At 42.2% G+C, this 13261-nt stretch overlaps 1 protein-coding gene across 3 annotated transcripts in view; it reads left to right on the top strand.

Annotated features, from left to right (window-relative positions):
- The window catches only part of ALX1 (ALX homeobox 1), a 54591-nt gene that overhangs the window by 27888 nt on the left and 13442 nt on the right, over positions 1 to 13261 (top strand). For all 3 annotated transcript variants that reach the window (XM_061639638.1, XM_061639637.1, XM_061639635.1), the window contains exon 3: positions 6666 to 6794. In XM_061639638.1, the coding sequence (XP_061495622.1) occupies positions 6666 to 6794 (129 nt within the window). The remainder of the gene's footprint in view (positions 1 to 6665; positions 6795 to 13261) is intronic.

Below are 13261 nucleotides of genomic sequence, written 5' to 3'. Positions count from 1 at the left end.
CCTAAATACATTTGTCACAATGTAATGACTTGCTCCAACAGGAGCTCCAAAGTGTATATGGATCTTCCCTGATCACAAGTGCTGTTCCATTCACTTCAATGGAGAGGCAAGTTCAGTGTATGCATTTTTTTGATATGTGTGGAGCTGCCTTTCTATTGAAATGAAAAAGGGCAGACCGCAAATGCAAGAGTTCCATATGGTTACTATACTGCAGACTACTGTAATGTATTCTGCATAGGGCTGCCTTTGAAGATAGTTTGGAAACTTATAATTCCCTTCAAGCAAGTATACCACTCCTCTGTTTTTCTTTTTCAATGGTTTCTTTACTGAAAAGCTTAGTCATCATTAGGCTGTTGTTTTATTCCCTCAAGGTTTTTTTTAAAAGGCTAGGCACACCGCAAAGTGCACTACAGATGACACCTCAGTCACCTGCCTCCTTAATTTCCCATGGGCATCTTTACATATAAATAAGCACACGTAAGTTTGGTGTCATGGACCTGTGCCCCAGTTTTTGAAGAACCTGGCAGTTCTCCTGATCCTGATGGCACTTACCAGTTGAGTTCACTATTTGGAGTCATGGCATCTCCTACATCTGGGGTGGGGAACCTGTAGTCCGCCGGATGTTGCTCAACTCTATCTCCCATCATCCTTGACCATTGTCTCTGCTGGCTGGGGCTGATGGGAGGTGGAGTCCAACAACATCCGTAGGGCTGCAGGTGCCTACCCCTGCCCTGTTTTATGCAATCTTCATTGGTTATCACTTTGGTTCTATGCCCAATTCATTTTTTTGGATCTATTAAAGCCCTAAATAGCTTAAGAACCGCCTCATCCTGTATGAACCTGCCTGAATGCTGAAGTCATCACTGAGGCCCCCTGCCTTGAGTCCCTCCCCCTACCTTTGGGCATATGAGGGGCAGGGCCTTTTCCATTATGGTGACAAGATTATGTCTGGGTCTCTTAAAGGAGGCCCTCTGGATCAAATTGTCTTTTGGTGGACAATGAAAGCATATTTATTCCAGCAGGCTCTTTTTTCAGGATGAGTTTAAGTGATTAGGTTATATTTTAAATGGTGTTATACTGAGGGGTATACTAATAGTTTGTAAATGTTATTTATGATTATGATGATTAGCATTCCATCTGTTTTGTTTACCATTCTGAGCATTGTTCAAAATAGTAAGAATACTGAAAATTGATAAATAATAAATAAATAAATGGTACAGAGAAGTAGGTTAGAGGAGAAGAAAATCCCATTAATTTCAGTTGGCTCAGAGTATGTAAATGGTCATCAACTGTGCAATTCTATGTACACTTACTTGGAAATAAGTGCAGTGGTGTCACTAGGGTTGGTGTCACCCAGTGCGGTAACTCATGGTGTCACCCGGTGCGGTAACTCATGGTGTCACCCCCCATGGACCTCCTCCCATACCAGACCTAGGGTACCTAGGGGCGGGGCAGCTCTGGGTTAGGGTTGCCATATTCCAGTTCCACAAATCCGGGCTGACTAATTTGCATATTATGCAAATATTTTCATATTAATATTTGGATTGTCCAGTTTTGTTTTTGTGCCTAGGAATTAGCACCAAAACTGGGGAAAGATGTGAAAAATCTTTTTTAAAAAAAACTTAACATTTTCAGCCTTAAATGCCTAGACTCTAGTTTCCAACACTATGGAATGTTGATTGATTGATTAAGAGGATTTATATCCTGCCCTTCTGCTGTTAAAAACAGAGCTCAGGACAGCTTACAAATACAATAAAAACAATAAAAATGCACAATCAATATAAAAATATAATAAAAACAGTTGGTCATTGCAGAAAAGTCAGTATTAGTTTTTAAAAAATCAGTATTAGTTTCCTACAGAATAAAAACTGTAATACCTAAGTAAGCCCTGCCTACTTGCTTTAAAATAGGACAGGAGGGAGGGGGGACAGAAAGAGAACACAAACACAATTCTTTTTTACATTCACTCCAAAGTCCCATTGATTTTCAGCACATTCATAACCATGTCTACTCAAAAGTAAATCCTATTGAATTCAATGGGATTTACTCTGGACATATGGAATTAGCAATGCTTTTACCCCCACAAAAGCAAGTATTGGGAAGGTTTTCAAACACTGCCCAGGATCTGACTCCTACACACAAGAGGGGAAAAAACTGAAATGTATATACTTACCAAATTTATGAGATTTTCAGATAAACAGGAGGGGAAACCATTTTCTGGCTTGCAATGAGGTTTACTAGACACTGCCACAGGTCAACCAAACACTTCACTGATTGGCTGCAATCCTGAATGGGCGGGGTTAAAGCTACGAAGTGCTATACAGTAGTTTAAAAAAAGATTTAACGGGGGGGCTGATGTTTTTATGTATATCTCGAGAACCGGACCACCTAGAAACTTAATTTTTTTTTAATGAAAGCTGAGAATCTGGGCCAGGTAAGGGGCTAAACAGACACTGGGTGGCATGCAAAGAATCCGAGTAAAACCCAGCTAATCGGGCAATATGGCAACCCTATTCTGGGTGACACCCCCCTCTCATGGTGTCACCCTGGTGCAGTCCGCACTCCCCGCACCCAGCTAGTGATACCGCTGAATAAGTGCCATTGAACTTAATGCAAATAACCTCTGATGGGTATAACCATTGCAAGACAAACTGACAAAGTACACATGAGTAAACATTCAAAAGAAGATAATGAAAATTATTTCAAAATTCTCCAAAATATTTGTATATGAGAGGGATGACATCTGTTAAGCATATCTGATGATGCATAGCTGTTGCCTTCTTTCAGTGGATTAGCATCAGAATCCCACACAAGGCCTGTTTAAAAAATTGGAGAAGATGCCATTTTTATGCAATCTTGGGGCTGATGCGTTTGCCACATCCACAATGACATTTGCTTCCATAATGGGTGAAATAGAGGCACAGGCCTATAAGTACATGGTGCAGCAGGGGCCCATGGTCAGTTGCATGTATGACATACCTACCCCATAAAGTGGGGCTGTAGAACCTGTTGCCCTCCAGGTATTGCTGGATTACAGTTCCCATCAGCCTTGACTATTGACCATGCTAGCTGGGACTGATGGGAGCTGGAATCCAACACTATCTGGATTCTGAGCTCGATTCAAGGTGCTGGTCTATAAAACCTTACATGGCTTAGGACCACAATACCTGATGGAATGCCTCTCCCGACATGAACCCACCCATACACTACGCTCAGCATCAAAGGCCCTTCTCTGGGTGCCTACTCCAAGGGAAGCTGGGAGGCTGGCAACAAGGGAGAGGGCCTTCTCAGTGGTGGCCCCCAAATTATGGAATAATATTTCTGACGAGGTGCGCCTGGCGCCAACACTGTTAAGTTCTCTATGCCAGGTCAAGACTTTCCTCTTCTCCCAGGCATTTTAGCATGTGCTTTTAAATTGTTTTTATTTTTTTTTAATTGTGTTTTTAAATTGTTCTTTGTTTTGAATTTGTATATTTGTTGTTATTGTTTTTAATTGCTGTAAACTGCCCAGAGAGCTTCGGCTATGGGGTGGTATATAAATGTAATAAATAAATAAATAAATCTGGAGGCAGTGGTGTCTCATGTCCATTAGGGCTGGTGGGGCAGAAGACAGGGCAACCCATGGCAAGTTAATCCAGAGCCAAGAACAGGCAAAGCCCGTGCCCCCTCTCTGCTGAGTTCTGTGAGGGTAACACTGAGACTGAGGAGGAAAAATCCGATAGGAAATGCCTCCCCTTGGACTGATTGTAAGCAAGAGGGCAGGCAGATTATGTCCTCCTTTAGTCCCCAATGAGGTTGGTGGGGCACTCTTCATTTGCCCTAATGGACCAGTTTACAGTGTCTGTAGGGCCACAGGTTTCACATCCCTGCCATAAAGTATGATGTTCCTATACATTTTTATAGTAGATGACCCCCCTCTCCCAGTAACCTTATGTAGGGAGGCATTCAGGCTAACCTGAAGTTATTTCTGAAGCCACCATGGGTGCTTTCTTTTAGTGTGGTGATAGGTTATTCTGATCCATCATGAGCACACGGTAGGCCTGGGACTCAAAACATGCTGACTCAGCATATGAAATCTAAACGGAGCCAGTGAGCTCAGAGCTCTGCATGTGTCTTGTAGCATTTGAATCCAAGCTCCTAGGAAATCACAGGGAGGCATTCAGGTGACCGCCCTGAGATTGTGGCTGACTGAGTAACAGCTGGAGCTGATGACTGTCTTGTGTAGGACTCAGCTGCCTGAATGTTCTGCCAGGCTTCCCTGCTATGATCCTTCTCCCCTTTCGGCCTACATAATGAGCATTCAGATGATAAAACATACTTCCCTGCAAATGCTTATGACTGTTGGGATGTTTTAGCTGTTTATTTTTGACTTTTTAAAATGGTTTTGTGTATATTGTAAACCGTTTTGAGATTTATAAATTGATTGATGAAAAGTGGTAGATTGATTTATCAAAAATGTAATCAATCAGTCAATATACAACTGTCTTCAGTGGAACTAGCATCAAAATAAGTGGTTTAGCTTTGGAGGGAAAACATTGATTTCAGCAGGAGCGATGGCAGTTCTATACATCACAGTTGCTGGAGTAGGATTGGTCTGTCACTAATTGTTTTACACAGCAGGAAGTGAGGAAGTAAAATATGCATGTATGTATGCCCATGTTAAACACCCATGTACTTACTGCTATGGGGTTTCATATCAGATGTCTGTGAGTAGGTCTATACATCGAGAAAAGGCCATGAGTCCCCTGTCACCTCCTTCCAAAAGAAATGTGCCATCCTGGGTTCCCTTTGGTAATTTATTAATATAAATTTAATAAATAAATACATGGATGGATGAACAAACCTGGTTACCTTCTGCACCAGTGGAACTTCACACCACTCAGAGAATTGGGTTGAGGGGTTTTTTTTGGGGGGGGGGAATTGAGGGTAACAATATATAAAGCTATCTAACCATTCCATTTCTTTCATTCCTGGCATTTAATTGCCCCTAGCTAGATCTAGGATCTACATAGGCATAGCATTCTTCTAATTTAGGTGTCCTTATTGGAATACAACTATTACACTTTTAAAATAGTTTTAGGTACACTAATGGCTAGGTACACTTCGTGGGTTTGCGAATTTGTGATAAAAATGGATTGAGGAAAAGTCTCTGGTCTGGCTGCAAGATCTGTATTTTTGATGAAAAATTACTATTAATTCAGAGCACTAAATTGCATAGCCTTTAATTTAACTTTATTTTTTAAAGCATAAGTGTTCTCCAAATCATTTTACCAAATCCTGGTCATTCAAACCAATTTGACAGATACTGTTTTCTTGGTTAAGATGAGATGTGCAACAGATATGCGTTCAATCAGCTTGACTGTTTCCCTGATCAATGTGCAGACTTTGGCTGCATTGACTTCTGCTGAATCTACCATCACATATTTAGGACTAAGGGTAAAGAAACTGGGAGTTTGGATTTGAAAGGAGATGAACATAAGCAGAAACGGGGAGATTCAATTTGTCTGCTTGGCAAGGTTCTTTTCATGGGAATAATTACCAAAGAATTATTACCTAAGTCCTCAGGTGCGCGGAAAGGGGCCCTGACTTTGTGCTACCCACCCCTTGTGATCCTTTACCTTTTGCTGTGGTCTCCTTTTCCTGAGACGGCTAGCTCTAACCCAGGGGTGGGGTTTCTGTGGCCCTCCAGACGTTTCTGGACTCCATCTCCCATCATCCCTAACCACTGACTATGCTGACTGGAGCTGATAGGAATTGAGAGTCCAGCACTAACTGAAAGGCTACAGGGTTCCCTTTGCTCAAGATGCAAAACCAGTGCTGCAATAATAGTTACAGTTGGCCAATGGGTGAGCCTGCCATGAAGCCAGGATCCTTTACAATATTTCATTTTGTGTGTGTGTTGAATTTATATCCCACCCTGTGCCAAAGCCTCAGGGATGGGAAGAATGGATTAAAACGTGTCTGTAGTAAAATGCCAGTAATGCTCATTTTTAAAATAACATCTAAATGATGCTTGGAGCTTAACCTTTTGCTAGGTTTTCTTTTTCAGCCCCATCCAGGTGAAAGATCTGAAAACACTTCTAAGAAGTGTTCAGATTTGGACTTTGCTGGATAATTAGAATTCCATATTAAGCCTTTTGGTATATATGGGGAATGGAGAACCTTAGGCCTATGGGGCAAATGTGGCCCTCCAGGCCTCTGTCTGGCTCTCAAAACTCTCCACAAACCACACCCACTCTCCACAGACCATACCTCTCACTGGCCCTCCTTTGGACCCCAAATGTTTCTGCATGACTGGCTTGTGTCCTTGAAAGCTGATAAGGCCTCTTGCTTACCTGGACTGAAGACAGAGAGGGGTATGCGAGTGTGAAGAAACTAGCCTACTGTACAAAGGCAACATTTGCATCCCTTGATCCACCCTTGTCTCTGGCCCTGCCCACCACTGCCATGTGACTCTTGGAAGGTTGCCATGAAGAGAATATGGCCTTTGGGCTGAAAAAGTTTCCCCACTTCTGATATGTACCCCTACCTAGCTATCCCCATTTTGGCACATAGCTAGTCATTTCAAGAGAGTACCATTGGTTAATCCTGGGGATTGGGAAAGGACCCAGAGAAAAAAAATGAGCTTCTGGATATTCTAACCGTGATTGTCTTCTCTGATGTAGGTCTGGTTCCAAAACCGAAGAGCCAAGTGGAGAAAAAGAGAACGGTATGGGCAAATCCAACAAGCAAAAAGTCATTTTGCTGCCACCTATGACATATCTGTTCTACCAAGGACTGATAGCTACCCACAGGTATTTCATATAGTAAAAGAACCAAAGGTTTACTACAGGCTCTCTGTGTTGACACTTTTGAAACAAACTCACATTTTCACCATTATTTGCACTCAGACTAAAGCCACATTGGGCACACTTGGGCGCTCCATGGGGTTCTTGCATGGGAAGTCTATCGCACCTAGTGGAGAGAGAGTAAGATCAAGTCAGACTTTTAGTTCAAGCAGACCTCTCATCTTCCTTCCTTATCTGAAGCCAAGAACAGCCCTACCTGCATTAGAATGAATGGGAAAGCCCCCACATGTGGGAGAGCTGAGCTTCATGTGCGCAGTGGAGATTTTCCAGCTGTAAGATGTTTCAGTGATCGGGATGGTTGCTTCTTAATTTGTAGGTTTGATTTAATTATAATTTATATGAGGCATTTTAAATAGAATTTCTAGATGAGTACGGCTACAAATTCTAGAAAGCCAACCAGATGGTAAATGTGCTACAGTTATGATCAAATTGTTGTGCAGTTTTGCTCTCTAGATTTAGTGCATTTGTTAACTATTAGATGAAATGTAACTTTGCGGGGTAGGATAAGACAATATTTTGAGGGCTTTTTTTGGCAGTCTATATCCTGCTTGTCTAAGAATTCTATAAAAACAGTAATTGCTGCCAACCATCTGTTTTTCTTTTTATTTATTTCTGCGCCCAACCATTAATTGTATAATTTTATTTCCCCTAAAACACATTTTGGATTTTTTTTTTGCCTTTCATAAATGTCAGAAAGCATTGTAATTAGAGCAGCTGAAGTGTTTACAAAGATAAACAATTAGCTTTTGGAATATTGTGGGAATGTATGTTTATAAAAAGACAATTTGGGAAAAATTCTTTCAACTCTTTCCAAAGTCACCAAGTTGGATTGCTAGTAAAATGTCAGGCACTTACTTTTTTGTCTGGCCTATCAATGATTCTTGGCAGAATCTTTGAAGTAATTTAGGGTCCTCTCATGAACCAGCAGTTAGCTACCTCATCCTTAAACAGAGTTTTTCTTTGCTAATATCGTAAAACTAATGTAGTGTCTTTATTTCTTTGGAAGTCTGAAATACATGAAATGCACTTCCAAGTAAAAGTAGCTAGATGTGGGATTCCAATGAAAAAATGGCAACACAATTGCCCACAGTTAACTGAGTGGCACTTGTCATCAACCTGGCAATGAATGGAATTGCTTACCATGTATTTAAGATGAGTTTATCATGTCTGGCTGCATGCAACACCTGTACAAGCAAAGTGGTTTTTTGAGTGATCTGACTAACTGGTAGCTACTGTCTGGGGCTACTCAATTGGCTGTAGGTCCTAGAGCAGGGATGAGGAATCTGTGGTCCTCCAGATGATGTGGGAGTACAACTCCCATCATCCCTGACCATTGCCCGTGCTGGCTGAGGTTCCCCTATTCTGTCCTAGGCTGCTTTCACACTGTTTTTTATTCCGTTATTCTGACAATTTCTTACCTGGTAATTTGTGCATTATATTTGATCTTTCACATGACATACAAGCTAGTTCTGGAATTCTAGTGGAATATAGTGCAAGTTTAGCTCTAATTTTCATGATAAATAATACCGGAAACAATCCATTTCCAAGCTTGGGAACCTGGAAAATCATGGGAGTTTTTCGCTAGCTGCAGCTGCTCACGTGACAGGCATCCCAGCATGCAGTGCATTCCCGCCCTTTAGGCACCTGGGGTTTTTTGTTTTTTGTTTTGCCTGACAAAAATTGTACTGGTGTTCTGGCATAGGTGCAGGTAGCAGCAGCATTTCCCACACACACCCCTGGGTCTATACAACCCCCCCCAAAAAAGTCAGATACTAAAGGGAGAGGGGTTGCATGGCAACGGAACAAGATCTTAGACCTCCTAAACAGTGGGGAACTACACTGCACATGTGTATAATGGGTGAGGGACGACAACAAGATGTTAATTGCAGCTGTGTGAAAGACAGTTCTGCAAAATGCCAGTATATCGGCTGAAAAAGCTACTGTTCCTTAATGCAACAAGTACCTCAGTGTGAAAGAAATTTTAGAAATTGGGACAAAAGCACTACCATTATAATCTGTTAAGCTAACATAATAAGCCCCATGTCTGAAAGCAGCCCTAGAGTCTAGGGAGTCACTGGGAAGTAGCTGCTTTGGCTTTGCCACGGACCAAGTTCATTCATTTCTTCATCAACTTCTGACCTAAATATAATTTGTTATAAAGGGCTTAGCATTTTTAGGAGCTGTACAAAAAATATAACAGTTTATAGTTCCCAAAAAGATGCTCTCTCTCTCCATATGTAAACATATGGTAAAAATACATACATACATACATATACACACACAGATCTATATATCTGTCTGTCTGTCTATCTATTTATCTATCTATCTGGTCAACATATACTTATGTTAGACATTGAATGGGACCAGCAGATTCAAAGTTAATACTCTGACTGCTGTCAAGCATTTAAATACATGTGATTTTGGGGGATGTATTGTATTTATTATATTATTTATTTAATGATTACATTTCGTCTGGGCAGTTTACACAACTCAGCAAAATGCACAAAAACAATCTCAGCACAAGTAACATAAAAACTCAGAACCAGTGTAAAAGAGCACACAAACAAAAATGGCATTTAAAACAGAGCAACATACAATTAATATAATGGCAATATAATTGCAAGATTTCTGCCCAGATCAAAATACACTACAAACATTTAATTACAGGGCATGGGAGTGGGAAAGCTCTTAAATGGGTATGTTTAGGCATACATTTTACTGTTTTGTCTGCTTACCTTTGTGTCACATCCTTCCTCTAAGTAACCAAGGGCAAAGTCAGGCAAAGAGCATGGCTGGTCAGTGGTCACCCAGGAACTCTTTTGGCTATGAAGAGACTGAAATTCAGAGCTCCTCTCAGGAACGGCTGATGGACGGTGTCTCAGCTTGAATTTAGGAAATATGAAAGGTGCTATGGCATCTAGGGGAGCTCTGCTGCTGCTGCTAATCAGAAGCAGCTGAATTTTGCAGTCCTGAGTTTAGCAAGTGGATTGTGGCAGGGGGAGCTTCATATCCATCTAAGCACAGCTCTCAGTTGGCACAACCCTCAGCATCTCCCTTGGATAATCTGAACTTGTAAAATCAATGGCTTGCGCTTCCTTATTGTACTTCTGCATGTAGCTATTTATCAAAGCATTTAGATGATCCTGAAGCTTTCCCTCCCAAATGGGATCTTCAGGACACCTAGTAAATCAAAATAACAAAGCAACACTACAGGGTGAAAGCAATAAAAGACCCATTAAAGAAAACAAACAGAGAAACAAAAGCCGAAAGGGGAGTGAAAGTTACAAACTCAGCCAAAAAGGCCTGAGACTTCCTAGCAAATGAGCAAAGCAAGATGCCTTATGCCAGGACAGACTATTAGCCCATCTTGCCTACTCTTGACTGACAACAGCTTTCCAGGGTCTCATAATAATAATAATATAATAAAAAAATAAAATTTTATTTATTAGCCGCCCATCTGTCTGAGTTAACGGACACTTGACTCCTTAGCTGGAGACTCCAGGGAATGAACCCAGGACTTTCTCCACACAAGGCCTGTGCACTACTGCTGCAAATCCCTACCCTAAAAGGTGCTCAAGACGGCATACACAGTCCTCCTTCTGATTGTATCTTCCCAACAACCTCGTGAGGTAGGTTAGGCTGGCCGAAGAAGACTTAGAACCCTACTTTTGTTGTTGCAGAAGAGAAGAATCCATTATACTACTATTCTACTTGTTGGGAGAATAAGGGGCTTGGACCTGGACCTTCATGGAATGGGGTCAGGACTAGGCCTGGTGAGCTACCATGGACTATATCTCAGGGGTAGGGAATGTTTTTCAGCCTCGGGCTGCATTCCCTCCTGGGCTACCTTCTGAGAGCCACATGCAAGTGGAAGGTGGGTCCAGAGGCAAAAGTAGGTGGTGCAATTAATGCAAAGTTCACCTTTGTGCAACACATACTCTACATACACTTAGCACAGCCCTCTCTGTCCTTCACACAGGCAAGCAAGAGGCATTGTTAGCATTCAAGGGCACATCCCAGCCAATCAAAAACATTCAAGGAGGTTGTGAGGCAGGGCAAGGGAGGAGTGTGTTATAGGGAGAGTCCTGAGAGCCAAATAGAAAAGCCTAGAGGGCCACATTTGCCCCCTCCCCACCCCCTGGCCTGTGGTTCTCCACCCTTGGACTATCAGGACTAAAGTTCCCTTCAGGTGGGCATGTGACATCAAACCTTGTGATCATTATAAATGGATTGGCCAAGCCTTCTATATAGTCTACCGGAATCTTGGCTTTCTGTCCTTTCCTGTTGAATAGAGCGATACCTTATGCTTGTTTCACATTGGCTTTCAGCATCTGAACCTGCAACGCCCCTGCTGTCAAACAATAGCCTTAGGCCTACCTTTCACATTGGAGCCCTAACTTAGTGGCAAAGTGCATGCTTTCCAAGCAGAGCAGACATCCCAGGCTTGATTCCTGATATCTCTTCTTGAAAGGTTCAGGTGGCAAGTGATGGGAGAAGACCCGTCAGCTTCTTAAGTTAGCTGCTTACCCACAGCTAACCATATAACAATCTTCACAAAGTGTACAGGTATTTACTTGAATGTAATTTCTCTCACCTCTTTGGGTCCCAGCATCAGCCTCCAACACCCAAATGAACACTTGGGCGATACCTGCATTGGGCCCAGTCAAAACATCACAAAAGCGTGGCAAGCTTCTGGGTTCTCCAGAACTCTTTGTTATATTAACCCAGGCATGGGGAATCTCATATGTGAGGTCAGGTGAGGTGCAGGCAGAGATTTGTCTGCCAATGGACAATTGGGAGCCTTAAGGTGCCCTCCTGGTTGTGCATTGACAGGGGAGGCTTGCTATCACTCCCAACCAGACGATTGCATCCTGCTGGGGTTGACCTCACTACTGAGTTCTCCATGCAGACGACTCTGTGGACTCAGTAGTGCAGCCAGTCCCTGTAGAAAGCAGAGCTTCAAGTCAGTGCTGATCAGCCGATTGGTGGTAACCAAGTTGTGCTCGGCTGGGCTTGAACTCTCCTTTGTAGCACAGTTTGCTGCTCTGCAAAGGAAAAATGGGTTGCCCCACACCATAGTGATGGATCGCCAAGGGTGGGGGAAGTCAGGATTTGGCTCACCAGCTTAATTCAGTTCCCCATCCCTTTGTGCATGTGAAGTGGCAGTTTCCTCGCTTCTCTGCTTCCTATTCATCCTTGCAAGCTGTTGTCCTCTTGACCATTATGATTACCTGAACTGTTTCTAGCATTGTGGCTCGAAACATTAAAGATAGCAAAGCACATTGCATTAAAAGGAACTTTTTTGAGGGGGGGGGGAAACCAGAGAATCTTCTCACCATTTTCATATTTTTGTCTTCTTTCACTAATCTAGAGGTTATATCCATCTAGTGGTTTGTTTACTTGGGAACAGCTGAATTTTATACTTTTAAATGTGAGGCATCAGCCTTGGTATGTTCCTTCTTCCCAGTAACCATAGGTACAACCTGCAACCTGCATATCACCTAAAAGAGCCTCATTTGATTGTCTGCTACCTCCTCCCACATTCCATTTTAAGATTGTGAGCAGATTTAAACATCACGGCTTCACTGTCAGTCAACTTCTTCTCCACCCCTTTGTTTACCATCTAGCTTGATGAGAGTTCTAGAGGACTTGAAAGCTTGCTCGCTATTTTGTGACATTTTGGTTCACTTAACAAAGATATTGCCCTAATATAGGCTTTAGTATTTTTTTCCTTATGGGGCAATATTTCATAATTTTAATGGAAGATTCAGGAAAACTTTCCTCCCAGTGTCACAGAGACAGCCAAATGGAAGCCAAGTGGGCTGAGATACAGAGAGATAAGATATGTCTGGGGCACTGGCTACATTTGGTTCTTATGTGAGAAACCAAGTATGTACATTTCTGATTGGTCTGCCTGCCTCCCCCTCACCTCCCTAGTTCCCTCTCTCAAGAAATGTCACTGTGTGAAGGAATCCTAAAATGTAATTTAGGGTCCAAATTGTAATGTGGGATTTCAAGGCTATGAATACACTGCCAATTATATACATTTAAAAATGATTTAATATCTGTTAGCAGAGTCAGGTTTTAGATCATCAGCAGCAGTGCAGACTAAGTGTATGTGTGTGATTGTACCAGGAAAGGAGCAGACATTTACTCTGCTACAATCACTGAGGCTTCAGATTTGGTAAAACAAGAAAAGCTTATTATTGAAGGAAATACATAATAGATAGGAAAGGGGTTCTAGTTCTAACTAGCTAGCTGCACTGGAGGCACAAAGACCTGGCATGGTCTTTGACCTTATACTGCAGGTGAGAGAGACATCATCTCCCCAAGAAGCTGGAAGGAGAGTTGGAAGGTGTGGTCAACATCCCTAGGAGATATCAGTTTGCAGGAAGGAAGTTCAGCAGATGAGC

The sequence above is a fragment of the Rhineura floridana genome, chromosome 8 (assembly GCF_030035675.1).
Source record: "Rhineura floridana isolate rRhiFlo1 chromosome 8, rRhiFlo1.hap2, whole genome shotgun sequence".
Lineage (NCBI taxonomy): Eukaryota > Metazoa > Chordata > Lepidosauria > Squamata > Rhineuridae > Rhineura > Rhineura floridana.
The sequence above is the reverse complement of the archived record's forward strand: the minus strand, read 5'-3'. Positions and strand labels throughout refer to the sequence as shown.